The 12850-nt window shown below is 40.1% G+C and overlaps 1 protein-coding gene across 1 annotated transcript; it reads left to right on the plus strand.

Annotated features, from left to right (window-relative positions):
- The first annotated feature begins 205 nt into the window (after positions 1–205).
- On the plus strand, positions 206–12076 carry LOC111956941 (homeobox protein Mohawk-like). Its single transcript, XM_070436736.1, has 6 exons — positions 206–470; positions 1892–2051; positions 2226–2379; positions 3196–3510; positions 8903–8936; positions 9291–12076. Exons 1-6 carry the CDS (start codon positions 310–312, stop codon positions 9484–9486), a joined length of 1020 nt encoding a protein of 339 aa, XP_070292837.1. The 5' UTR covers positions 206–309; the 3' UTR covers positions 9487–12076.
- The last annotated feature ends 774 nt before the right edge of the window (positions 12077–12850 follow it).

Below are 12850 nucleotides of genomic sequence, written 5' to 3' on the forward strand. Positions count from 1 at the left end.
TGTTGAAAGAGCCATAGCCAGCCAGTTAGACACAGGAGAGCAGGTTACTTGAACTACCCAGACAACACACTCTCATTGGTAAAGGCAAGACTGGCATCAGCGTCTGGTTTGTAAAGGTCTGGTTCCAAGAGGCTCCTCCAGATGAGCTGTCTTTTGGACAGGTGGCTTAAATCCTGAGCGCACCGAGACCTCTGGGTTACTTCTCTGCTTGTGTATGTCACAGTGAGGATGGAAAGCTACTGCATGTATTCGGATTTGAACTTCTGCAGTTGCGTCTGATGTTGTTTGGATAAAACGAGCAATCAAAAGATGAACAACATTGTTGTGAAGAGGTCAAATCGACAAAATATTTTGGAGGAGCGCAGGAGAAACGGTGTGGACTGTCTGGTAACAGATAGACAGCATACAGACTTACAACCATGCCAAGAGGCAATAGAAGACAACCCTGTTGTTAAGTATAGGAGGTATGGGTAAGCACAATTTCTATTTTTTTGTCATATACATTGCAATTTACAAAGGGCAAAAAAAAAAAAAACCTGGAGCTAGGTTTCCATCCAATTATGCACATTTTCCCACCAGTGGTGGGTTTCCACTAAATGTAGAGCACACAAAATTTACTTTTTCGCATAAGTTTTCATGTACCGAATAAAAATATAAAGTTCAACATGTTTCCCGTGCATGTTCAACTCTAACGAAAGTTTTGTCACAAAAACTGTTCCGAGTTAAATGGCAAATGGCCAAGACTGGTCTTGGCACGTGCGCTCTAGCCAACAGCTCGCGGATACAGCTACTGATGAGATTATTATGGATAAGAGCGAGAATATTTATATTTGTCAAATGGTAGTGAAGTATCGATCGTCATGTCACCAGAATAAGACCCTAAATATTTATTGTAAAGGAGCATCAAGCTCCATCACCATAATCTGTAGCCTAATAAACTGCACGGTTTCCCGAGTCGTAGTGGAACACACACCATATCACCGAGTGACTCCAAGTTTACTTCTGGTTATTATATCAATATTTGCGCATGAAGGTGCTTCCACCACCGTTTCTCACATTAACWAATTTTACAGACACAAAAAGATCCCATCATGTCGAACAAACAAATTCTCTGTCGGCATTTATAAAATTGTACCGACATCACCTGTTTCCATCACAGCTGTCGTGATTTGTTATATACAATTTGACTTTACTCTCAATATAACTGTGGATGGAAACGTGGTAATTGATCAGATGTATTTTTTACACCGTTTAAATATCTTCAGTGCAGCGTCTTTTTTGCATCTATACATTTTTTTTCACACAAAAAAACACTTTATATTTTATGAAATATATTGAACATTGTCTGTAATGCTGCAAAAATGTTGTCATATGGAAAATAAATTGTGAGTGTTGTGTATGTTAGACATTACTTATTCAAATTGCAATGAGATGACATATATGATCATGATCAAAAAGCATGTTTGAAATAATTGGGAGAACCAGGTTATATCTGTATATTTAAGGAACCTGACCCACACATCCCCATCACTGAGAGCAAACTTTAGATGGCTTACACAGCCCAACAGTGACATCTATGGATTCCCACCAAAAAGACATTTACATAACGTTTACATTTTAGTAATTTAGCAGACACTTTTATCCAGAGCGATTTACAGTTAGTGCATGGATCTTAAGATCGCCAAGAGACAACTACATATCACATTCGTAGAAAGTACATTTTTCAACGAAGTTATCAGCAAAGTTAGTGCTATGCGCGGGCTGATTTTTGGTCCTAGTCCGTTTCTGAAATATCAGCAACCCTATCCTTGTAATAAACCATGAAATGGTGACAACTCCTCTCCCATCAGAAGATTAAGCGTAGTTCTATCATATATCACCTTACACACAGGTCTTGTCTGGGCGGGGTCAAAGTTTGCCACAAGCGCCAGGCGCTTCAGGACATGGCGAGGCCTCTTAAGCAGTGGCTGTACAAACACAAGGACAACCCCTACCCCACCAAGACAGAGAAGGTCCTGCTCTCCCTGGGGTCCCGCATGACTTTAGTACAGGTGAGCTGAGGCAAACCACACACCCCTCAAAGCAAGGTATGGGTTTGGTCATATGGATACTACCATGGAAGTAAAAGCAGAAGCCCGTCGGACATTTTTTTAGCTGACAAGTTGAAGTTTTGAAATTCATCAAATTAATGTTCCTTTTTTAATTTCTTTATGCTTATGTTGCAGGTCTCGAACTGGTTTGCCAATGCCCGGCGGAGGTTGAAGAACACAGTGAGTCAGCCAGACTTGAGTTGGGCTCTACGGATCAAACTCTACAATAAATACATCCAGGGCAACGCTGAGAGAATGAGTGTCAGCAGTGAAGACACCAGCTCTGAGGGTAAGAGAGACTGGGGGTAGGCTAAGCAGGGTTATAGCTGGGGATGTCATCTCAAAAGTGTTCATTTTAGCACGCCCCAAGTGTCTATAGTGTCACATACCACACAGAGTTTAATGTTACACTTCTGTAACAATTTCTGTAACTCTGTAAAAAGTTGAAAATGAACACCAGCCATTAACAAAAAATTCACGCTACAATAACACTGTAGGGTGTGAATTTATGCAGTGGTGGAAAAAGTACTAAATTGTCATACTTGAGTAAAAGTAAAAGTAAAAGTCACCCAGTAAAATACTAATTGAGTAAAAGTCTAAAAGCATTTCGTTTTAAAAATACTTAAGTCTCAAAAGTAAATGGAATTGCTAAGATGTACTTAAGTATCAAAAGTAAAAGTATAAATTATTTCAAATCCTTATATTAAGCAAACCAGACAGCACAATGTAATTTTTTTCCCATTGATGGATAGCCAGGGGCACACTCACTCAGACAAATTTTACGAGTAAAAAGTACATTATCTTCTTTCGGAATGTAGTGAAGTAAAAGTTGCCAGAAATATAAATAGTAAAGTAAAGTACAGATACCCKAAAAAATACCTAAGTAGTACTTTAAAGTATTTTAACTTAAGTACTTTACACCACTGAATTTATGTTATGCAAAATCTACTCTCTGTGTATTTTTTTTACTAATAGAGTTGCTGACCTTTTAACACTGCAGTTGAAACTTAAAAATGTATGTTTGAGATATTCAGCCTCTTTTGGAGACCAAAGGTAGTTGACGGAGGACAAACATTATTATTATTATTATTACATTTTTTTGCAGATGATGAGTGTCACTTACAAACTCCAGCTAACCAATCAGAGCTCTCCAGGCCCTCACTTAAGAGTGTCATCAAACAGGAGAACAGGACTGATCCTGCCTTCAGTGACGACTATGTCTCTCCACCCCCCAAGTACAAGAGCAGCTTGCTGAACCGGTACCTTAACGACACCCTACGACACGTGATGGCAACCTCTGATGACGTCACAAAGTCCCACCTGAGGAACCACTCAGGGTCGTTCAGCTCCAACGAGTGTGACGACGACCTCGTCTCGCCTTCTTCCTCTGAAGCAGAGGCAAACTCTCTCTACCATATGGGTGAGAGGTTTCTTATTCTTTGGAGACACTTTACTTGAAACGCTGAACAAAGTCTACAGAATGCTGCCATACGCTGGATATAAGAGATGTCATATGCAGACATACTAGCTAACGTACTGTAGCTTTACAATGACTGGACTCGCTTGTGGCTCAGTGACTTGGCATAACGCTAACCAACTAGCTTACTTCAAGGGTTAACGGTAGAATATGCAGAAATAGCTCCACCATTTCCTGGTTGCTAAAATTTGAATAGTTTGCCTAATTTTAGTTTACGTGACAAAACAAGCAGTCATTATGTAGAGAATCATTGTATCGTCTAAACCAGGGATGGGCAACTCTGATGGGGGTGGGGTGTGTGACGCACTTAAGCGTAGTGGGTGCGGAGTCAGGCGCATGAGGCAGAAAGTACTGAGTAGTGTTTTAATTAGGCACAGGGAAAAAATTGTGCGCGCCAACACTCATGGGCGCAACAAACACGATACCCAAAACCAGGACCTAAATAGTCCAGAGGGAAATCCCAAAACGAAACACGCTACCACTCACAAAACACAGTGGAAAAATTAAGCCCGCACAAAGAGCAGGCGGGCCGACCAGCTTAAATAGCCCAACTAAACGTAAACAAGAAACAGGTGTAACTAATAAGACATAACCAACAGAAAAGGGAAAAGGGATCGGTGGCAGCTAGTAGACCCCGCCGAGCACCGCCCGAACAGGAAGAGGAGCCACCTTCGGTAGGAGTCGTGACAGGGGGCCACAAAGTTACATTTTAGAGTTAATTTTGTGTAATTCTGCACAATTTGCCATGGCGTTTAGAGAACATTTTGCTGTTTTACAGCAAGCTTGCTGCATTTCTACACATTTTGCTATGGGGCGGAGAGAAGATTTAGCAATTTTATAACAAATTTCATGCAATTCTGCAAATTTTGCCATGAGGCGGAGGCATAGCTATGGGAAGATACTTTGCATAGGAGGTGCTGTGAGGTGTAGCCTAAGCATAGGAAAAGATTTGCAGCCTAAAGTAAATGGAAATACATTTGCCAAAAATATATAATTACTCCTGTCTACTGTATACAGAAATAAAATTATTGAAAATACTTCACCAGAGAGCATGACTTCGTTAGCTTATTTTAAAGCTTCATTGTTTCAAACCTCAAGCGTGTAGGCCTATGCCTAGTTGGGAGGCCCTCAATTTGGGCAGCGCCAGTGGCAACAGGTCTAGCTGATTATTAAGGTGTGGCTGTCAGTGAACCGCAATGCATCTAAAATATGTGAAGATTATGTGTCTTCAGTATAATTTGAAATGTTGAGACAAGAAGAAGGGGAGGGGTGTGTGTGGCAAAGATATAGGCAAGTCTCCCTCCAGAATGGCTCAGCTGTCTCCTGCCAGTTCTTGCACATTATTGTTTTGTGTTAAGGCCTACAGTCATTTACTGTGAAGTTGGAGTGAAAGCGTCACAACCTGCTCCACTTGTGAGAAACACGTTTTGGTTTATTTCATACCATCATTTCCGAGTTTTGTCAATGTTTTCATTGTATTTTGTTTGAAGCGCTTCATGTGAGCAATGAGCACGTGTCTGGTTTTTCGGTCCTCTTAAAGTTGATGGAGCGTGCGAGTGTAACGGATGTGAAATGGCTAGCTAGTTAGCGGGTACGCGCTAGTAGCGTTTCAATCAGTTACGTCACTTGCTCTGAGACTTAAGTAGGGTTTCCCCTTGCTCTGCAAGGGCCGCGGCTTTTGTGGAGCGATGGGTAACGACGCTTCGTGGGTGARTGTTGTTGATGTGTGCAGAGGGTCCCTGGTTCGCGCCCGTGTCGGGGCGAGGGGACGTGTTAAAGTTATACTGTTACACGAGCATTAGCACACATAGGCTAACTGGATGTCTGATTTCTGATTGTCTTAACTCACCACCACTAATAAGCTAAGCTTCTTAGTAATTTTTTCAATAAAGTGAGTTATTTTTTTTTTAATCCATTGCGAACAATATTTCCTCACAGTATTTGAAAAATCTTTCCAACACACTCCCCCTCGATAATCACCAGGCTTTGGTGTGAAAGAGCAAAATGTCATGCTCCGAGTATCCCATATATCCAGTGGAAACCTCATAAATTAGCCTACCTGAACACGTTAAGGACCAGGCTTTGGTGTGAAAGAGCAAAATGTCATGCTCCGAGTATCCCATATATCCAGTGGAAACCTCATAAATTAGCCTACCTGAACACGTTTCCTTTTGCGCAAAAACAGCTGTGTCTGTCCGGAGCTCACTGGTGTGGAAACTCTTAGGGCCCGGAATAGGCTAGTTGATATAATGTTGCAAGTTCGCAAGCTTTGAGAAACAAAAAGCATAGATATAGCATACATAGAACAGATCTACCGCTTCATAGACTTGCTTTCAATGTGAATGGCAGATCTATAACTCACATTTCTATGTGCATTTGTTCGTGTCGCCCAAAAAGTTATATTGCAGCTTTAAGATTTGCCGCTTTAGGTTTGCAGAACTTCTGTTCATTCAGTTGGTCTTATCTGTCAATGTTGAAAGCTTTAACAAGACACAACTAGGTTGGAGGGAGATATGTTTCACACATGGGTGCACTTCCGTACCTGAAGTTAGGAGCACTGCCCTAAATCAGGTTGACAATTCTAAACTCCAGAAAGGTCCTGGAACAAAAGCAACAGCTAATAAGAACTTGTGCTGACATCTAAATCCACTGCTTATAAAATCCTTGATCTTGTTTAGCCAAAGACAAAGTAGTAGACTACTTCATCGGTCCTATGATTTCCATGATCCATATTCTAGAGTGCGTTGTTTCCTTGCCATGGTGGAAAATAGCAGATCTCAGGGTCAATTACAGAATGTCTGAGATTTTATTGTCCCCAAGGTGAGACATAAGGACCTTTGCCAAAGTTTCTGGTACAAATGGCGTTTCAATGTGGATTTTTGCTTAGACCCTAATACTAAAGCACCACAGACTTGCTTCTGGAAGTTCAAATAACTATATCCACACTCAAAGTTGCAAGTATAGTTTCTCAAATTGGTTTATAAGCACATTACAGTATATATCACATTCATTTCTTACCTCATTAGCCTATTTCACAAAATACCTAGTTTTAGGGTAGGCTACCAACAGAACATTGGTAGAACAGAACATTACATTCAGATATCAAGAAACATTTCGGATTTCTATACAGGCACACAGCAAATTTTTGGGTGTGTCCCTGGAGTATTTAGAGGGTGCTTAGAGCTTCTCTGGAATGGGAGTGGAGAGCAGTGCTGAACCTTGATGCAGTCTCGAAAGAACTCAGAACGTTAACGCTTTTTTACACTGCACTAGGGAGGGGTAAAAGAGTCACTACGCCTATCTGGGACATGCTAATTAGTGTTGTTTCTTGGATGTCCAATATAACGACAGGTCATCAAACACTAAATCTGCCTGCCAAGTGAAAGTCTTCAGAAAGCGTCTACACACTGGGGATCTTGACGTTGAAATATGCTGTTAAACTATAACAAGTGGTCTTTCCCTTCGAGGAGCCAGAGACGAATAAATCTTACTGGATTCATGTTTTATATGGAGTGAGGACACTGCACACTTTTTTTTAACCTAGTTTGTTGCAAAATGAAAACATTCATGCTGAGACAGAAGTTCCTCGTTTTCTGATACCCTAGATGAGCAGTTCTAATTCTTGGTAGCTTGGTTTCAATCTGTCTCTCAATTAGCAACTGATTTCGAATCTGTAGTGCCAATCCAGCTCTGACTAACTTTTGAGGGCAAGTGAAAACTATCTGCCCTGCATCCCCTTGTGCAACACTACTGTATGAGTTCATGACTTCTATGATCAGAATGGAAATGTTATTTTCAGAGTAAGCCAAGGAATTTCATATTTGTTGTAGTTGATGTCCCAGGTCAGACTTGGTCTGAGAGACGCTAACATGATTGTTAAGGTCTTGTACAAAACACTATTTCAGTAAAATGAATGGAGAATTCTTGTAAAACATAAATGACGCAGGGACAAACACAGCAGAGTTCAATTTCCCCATAATGATTTACATGTGCATTTTGTATTTAGTGATAGGTTTCCAGAAAGTACTGTTTTATTTTTTAAAACATAAATGTCAGAACCACCAAGAAAGAGTAGAGACATTCAGTAGCAAAATGTGAGAGGCATCAAATGATTTATTGTCTGCCTATAGTTGCTCTTGGCCTGGGCCTTGTTATAGAAATAGGAGTCTGAGATGTTTCAGGCAGCGAATATTGAAAGCGGCATTTTGTATGCTCGCAATTGGCCTCTAATTTTCCTGCTCACAGCTCCCTGAAGATAAKTATACTTGACTTTTCTGACTTGTCTCAACAAAACAGATAGCCCTACTGCTGTGTTCACATGAAAAACGTGTGCGCAAACATGCAAATCAACACACTATTTCTTACTCATTTATAAACCGAATCATAAAAAAAGGATGATAACACCCAAACTATAAACAAAGTGCATTTTGTAGATTGATAAACCAACATTTGAGCTCAAACCAATACGTTTAGTGGAACCAAAGACACCCAGAAGGTGAGACACTGCCCACTAAAGATCCATAGAGGGAGTATTACAGTACATGTCGCTCATTCACACAATACTCCCATACACATTTCTATGATGTATGATGATCTGCAGTACTCAGCCAAACATAAAGGGAGAGAGGGCAGAGGGTGGATTGAAAAACAGTTTAAAAACTTTCTGGATGCAAACGAGCTCTGGAGACCTGGAAACAGAGTGTCTGCGTTCATGACACTGCACAGATATTGTATTTTTCCATCTGAAAAGGCACAGGAGAAACATAATTGCATTTGTTTTGGCCGGAGTGCTTATGAGCAGCCAGACTGGAGTACTTCAGTGAGTTAAGGCCCTCTGGCGCAGTTAAAGTGCACATACACACACACACACACACACACACACACACACACACACACACACAACACCACACACACACACAACACACACACACACCACACCAACACACACACACACACACACACACACCACACACACACACACACACACACACAGCACACACACACACACACACAGGAGAGAGAAACACATATGCAAACACTTGGTAATGCACACAGAAACTGAAAATTATGAATAGAAAACACAATGCCAACACACACTCATACACAGTACCAGTCAAAAGTTTGGACACACCTACTCATTGGTTACTACATCATTCCATATGTGTTATTTCATAGTTATGATGTCTTCACTATTATTCTACAATGTGTGCAAACTTTTGACTGGTACTGTATGTAAATAAATATATAGGTTCCAGAAAACTCCATACTTTATCATTAATTGGCCTTTCCTGTACAATAAATGTAATTCTGGCTTTTTTTCTATCCATGTTTTCAGACACAGTGAACTATGCATCAACTAGATGTGACAGGTAAGAGTATGTTTGTTTGTTTGTTTATGGACCCCTTCTATCCAGTGTACCATTCTTTATATCGAGTAGAAGCGCTCCAGATGCATAAGAAAGAAGACATATTCAATTCACAGTCCAGCATAAAGATGTAGTATTATTCATAAACATGTACTAATGCAACATTTCGCTGTAGCACACCCACATTGGGATGAGCAAATAATGGCAGTCTAGGATGATGCATTTCTATTGATACCTGCTGTTGTCTGTTAGTAGGAAGTCTCSCTGTTGTGAATGATGATTTCATCTTGGGGAGTGTGCATTAATGATACGTTCTAGGCTCTAAATCTCTAAATCTCTCCTTTATGTCGTTCGCAGTGAGGGGAAGAGTGAGAGAGGCCAGAGGAGGGAGGAGGCAGAGTGGAGAGAGATCCACGCTGCCATGGCTCTGACTAACTTGGCCCAGGGGCAGTGCTGCGCCACAGGGACTACCACCACCAGCTGCATCATCCAAAAGTCCTCCCACATCTCAGAAATAAAGACTGTCAAAGTGTCCCTGCCAAACAATGTCTAGACCACTCCAGGGTGAAGTTTCTCTTGATCTAGGCTTCCCCTCCGCCAATCATAACCTTAACCATTAGTGGGGGAAACGCAAAACTGACCCAAGATCAGCGTCTAGGGACAACTTTACCCTTCACCGTCTGGACCAGGGCCACTCTGGTCCCTTGAATGACATATCATTTAAATAAGAAGTGTTTACACCCTCGTGTTAAATGGTAGTAAGTAAAAAATAAAAATAAAATACTAAGATGAAATCGATTTAACACTTAACACCAATGTAGAGTGAAGGCAATAATAACCAGTGTTGGCCAACTTTACAGAGTTACATAAACTCTGTGAAAATGATAAAAGTGCACTATGGCATTTTCTGGTTGTTAAAATTCTAATACTTCACCTAATTTCAGTTTGTGAAAAAACAAGCAATTATAGTGTAGAGAATCATTGTACCATCTAAACCGCTGTGAAATATATATTCCATATCCAACAATATTGTATTTTCAGATGTTTGAAGTTTGTACAAAACTGAAAGTGAAAGATGCAAAAGCTAAACTTAACCGGAAGCATAGAAATAGTGCACATACAACAGATATACTGCTTCTTAGACTTGCTTTCAATGAAATGAAAGACACAGTAACTCCCAATTCTATGTGAATTAGGTTGAGTTGCCCAAAAAGTTACATATTGCCATTTTTAAAAAGCTTACACTTTCGAAGGCATGAACATGTATTGTGGGGCAATAGACAGTGTACATTTTTATAATTTTAGAGTTGATTTAACACTTTCGATATTGTTGTGAAAGAGAAATCTGAAAGAACAAATGGTTACCTAAATGTAAATAGATCAATAGTGCTGTAGCAGTAATGCATAATAATGTGCTATTGAGAGCAGCAAATTTCAGCGTAAAAACAGAACTTTATAACACTAAATACCCGTTTTGGAAACCTATCCTTTGGTAGTCTCACCTCATGGTCTGGGTAACATTGTTTTGCTTAGTTTCTCGCAGTAAACAATGTCCATGTAACCATATAGCTTTACATCTGCTTAAAGTGCAGACACAGTGTTGATTCTTGTTTCTTTAGAATTGTCAAGAGTCAGTGTGCAGCAGGTAGGACGGAGTCAGGCGCAGGACACAGAAGTGAGTAACAACGTACTTTACTCGGAAAATCACAAACAAATTCCATACAGGGAAAAATATTCTAGCTCGACACAACAGAGCGACTACTTAACAAAGAACAAACACGCACAAAACCATGTGGGAACCAGAGGGTTAAATAGGGAATAAATGATAACGTAATGGAAACCAGGTGTGTACAATCAAGACAAAACAAATGGAAAAAGAAACGTAGATCGGTGGCGGCTAGAATGCTGGTGACGTCGACCGCCGAATGCCGCCCGAACAAGGAGAGGCACCAACTTCGGCGGAAGTCGTGACAAGAATGCTGCTGGCTAGGGATATTTCCTCCAGAAACCAGAAACCTACAAGATAACCTACAAGCCTACAAGAAAGCATATATTTAACCTGCCGAAAAGATCATAGTTCTTTCCATTAACCACGCTATGCCTTAAGGTATTCTTCTGAGTCAGTATTTCTATCGGCTGGTAGATGGTGACATTTTTTGGGTCAATGTGTGTATTTTTCTATTTGTAACCATGATATTTGTTTGATTACATGAGAACTATATTTTTCACTATATACTGTATATACTGTGTAACCATTTTCTATTTTTCTCAATTACTTAATTTATATTAACTTTAGGAGACTGGATTTGTATCCTAAGAAAAACTATTATCACAAAGTAGAGGTGGAAATACTTTGAATGAACTGCAGCTATTTGAATAAATACTTAACTCTTGTTAATCCTATCCTACTATACGTCACAAAAAAATGATGAAACATGCATTTTGTTCTTTGCTCAAAAACCACTTGGGTCTTGGTCTTATAGAATGAGTTTTAAGGCCGCACAACCATATAACATATGCTAGTATTGGCTGGATGAAGGACATGGGAAGCCTTTGACATTTGACAGAGTGTACTTATCGTGTTCTATTTGGGAAAATTCTCCTGACACTGAACATAAGCACATAATCATACATTGGGCTCTGAGACGATTCCCTAAAACATAGCTTAGTAGTATTTTCCACTGGTCCCTTTCTCAATCAATCAATCAAATTTATTTATAAAGCCTTTTTTACATCAGCCGATGTTACAAAGTGCTATACAGAAACCCAGCCTAAAACCCCAAACAGCAAGCAATGCAGATGTAGTATGACGGTGGCTAGGAAAAACTCCCTAGAAAGGCGGGAACCTGCTTTGGTGACATCTTGAGAAGTGTGTTCTCAGTCTTGAATGTTGAGGTAGGCTTGTGGACATACACTACCGGTCAAAAGTCTTAGAACACCTTCTAATTCAAGGGTTTTTCTTTATTTTTACTATTTTCTACATTGTAGAATAATAATGAAGACATCAAAACTATGAAATAACATAAACATAAAGTGGAATTATGTTTACAAATGAATTAAAACTGAAAAGCTGAAATGTCTGGAGTCAATAAGTATTCAACCCCTTTGTTATGGCAAACTTAAATACGGTGCATTCGGAAAGTATTCAGACCCCTTGACTTCTTCCACATTTTGTTACATTACAGTCTTATTCTAAAATGGATTAAAAAGTTGTTTTCCGTTCATCAATCTACACACAATACCCCACAATAACAAAGCAAAAAAAGGATTTGGGGAATTGTTTGCAAATGTATTAAAAATAACAAAACTGAAATATCATATTTACATAAGTATTCAGACCCTTTACTCAGTACTTTGTTGATGCACATTTGACAGCAATTACAGCCTCAAGTCTTCTTGGGTACGCTACAGGTTTGGCACACCTGTATTTGGGGAGTTTCTCCCATTCTTCTCTGCAGATCCTCTCAGGTTGGATGGGGAGCGTCGCTGCACAGCTATTTTCAGGTCTCTCCAGAGATGTTAGATCGGGTTCAAGTCCGGGCTCTGACTGGGCCACTCAAGGACATTCAGAGACTTCCCGAAGCCAATCCTGTGTTTTCTTGGCTGTGTGCTTAGGGGCTTTGTCCTGTTGGACGGTGAGGTCCTGAGCGCCCTGGAACATGTTTTCATCAAGGATCTCTGTACTTTGCTCAGTTCATCTTTCCCTCGATCCTGACTAGTCTCCCAGTCCCTCCCGCTTAAAAACAATCCCACAGCATGATGCTGCCACCATCATGCTTCACCGTAGGGATGGTGCCAGGTTTCCTCCAGATGTGACGCTTGGCATTCAGGCCAAAGAGTTCAATTTTGGTTTCATCAGACCAGAGAATTTTATTTGTAGATATGAGATTCTTTATATAAATAAAGTATATATATAT

Source organism: Salvelinus sp. IW2-2015, linkage group LG32, assembly GCF_002910315.2.
Source record: "Salvelinus sp. IW2-2015 linkage group LG32, ASM291031v2, whole genome shotgun sequence".
Classification (NCBI taxonomy): Eukaryota; Metazoa; Chordata; class Actinopteri; order Salmoniformes; family Salmonidae; genus Salvelinus; species Salvelinus sp. IW2-2015.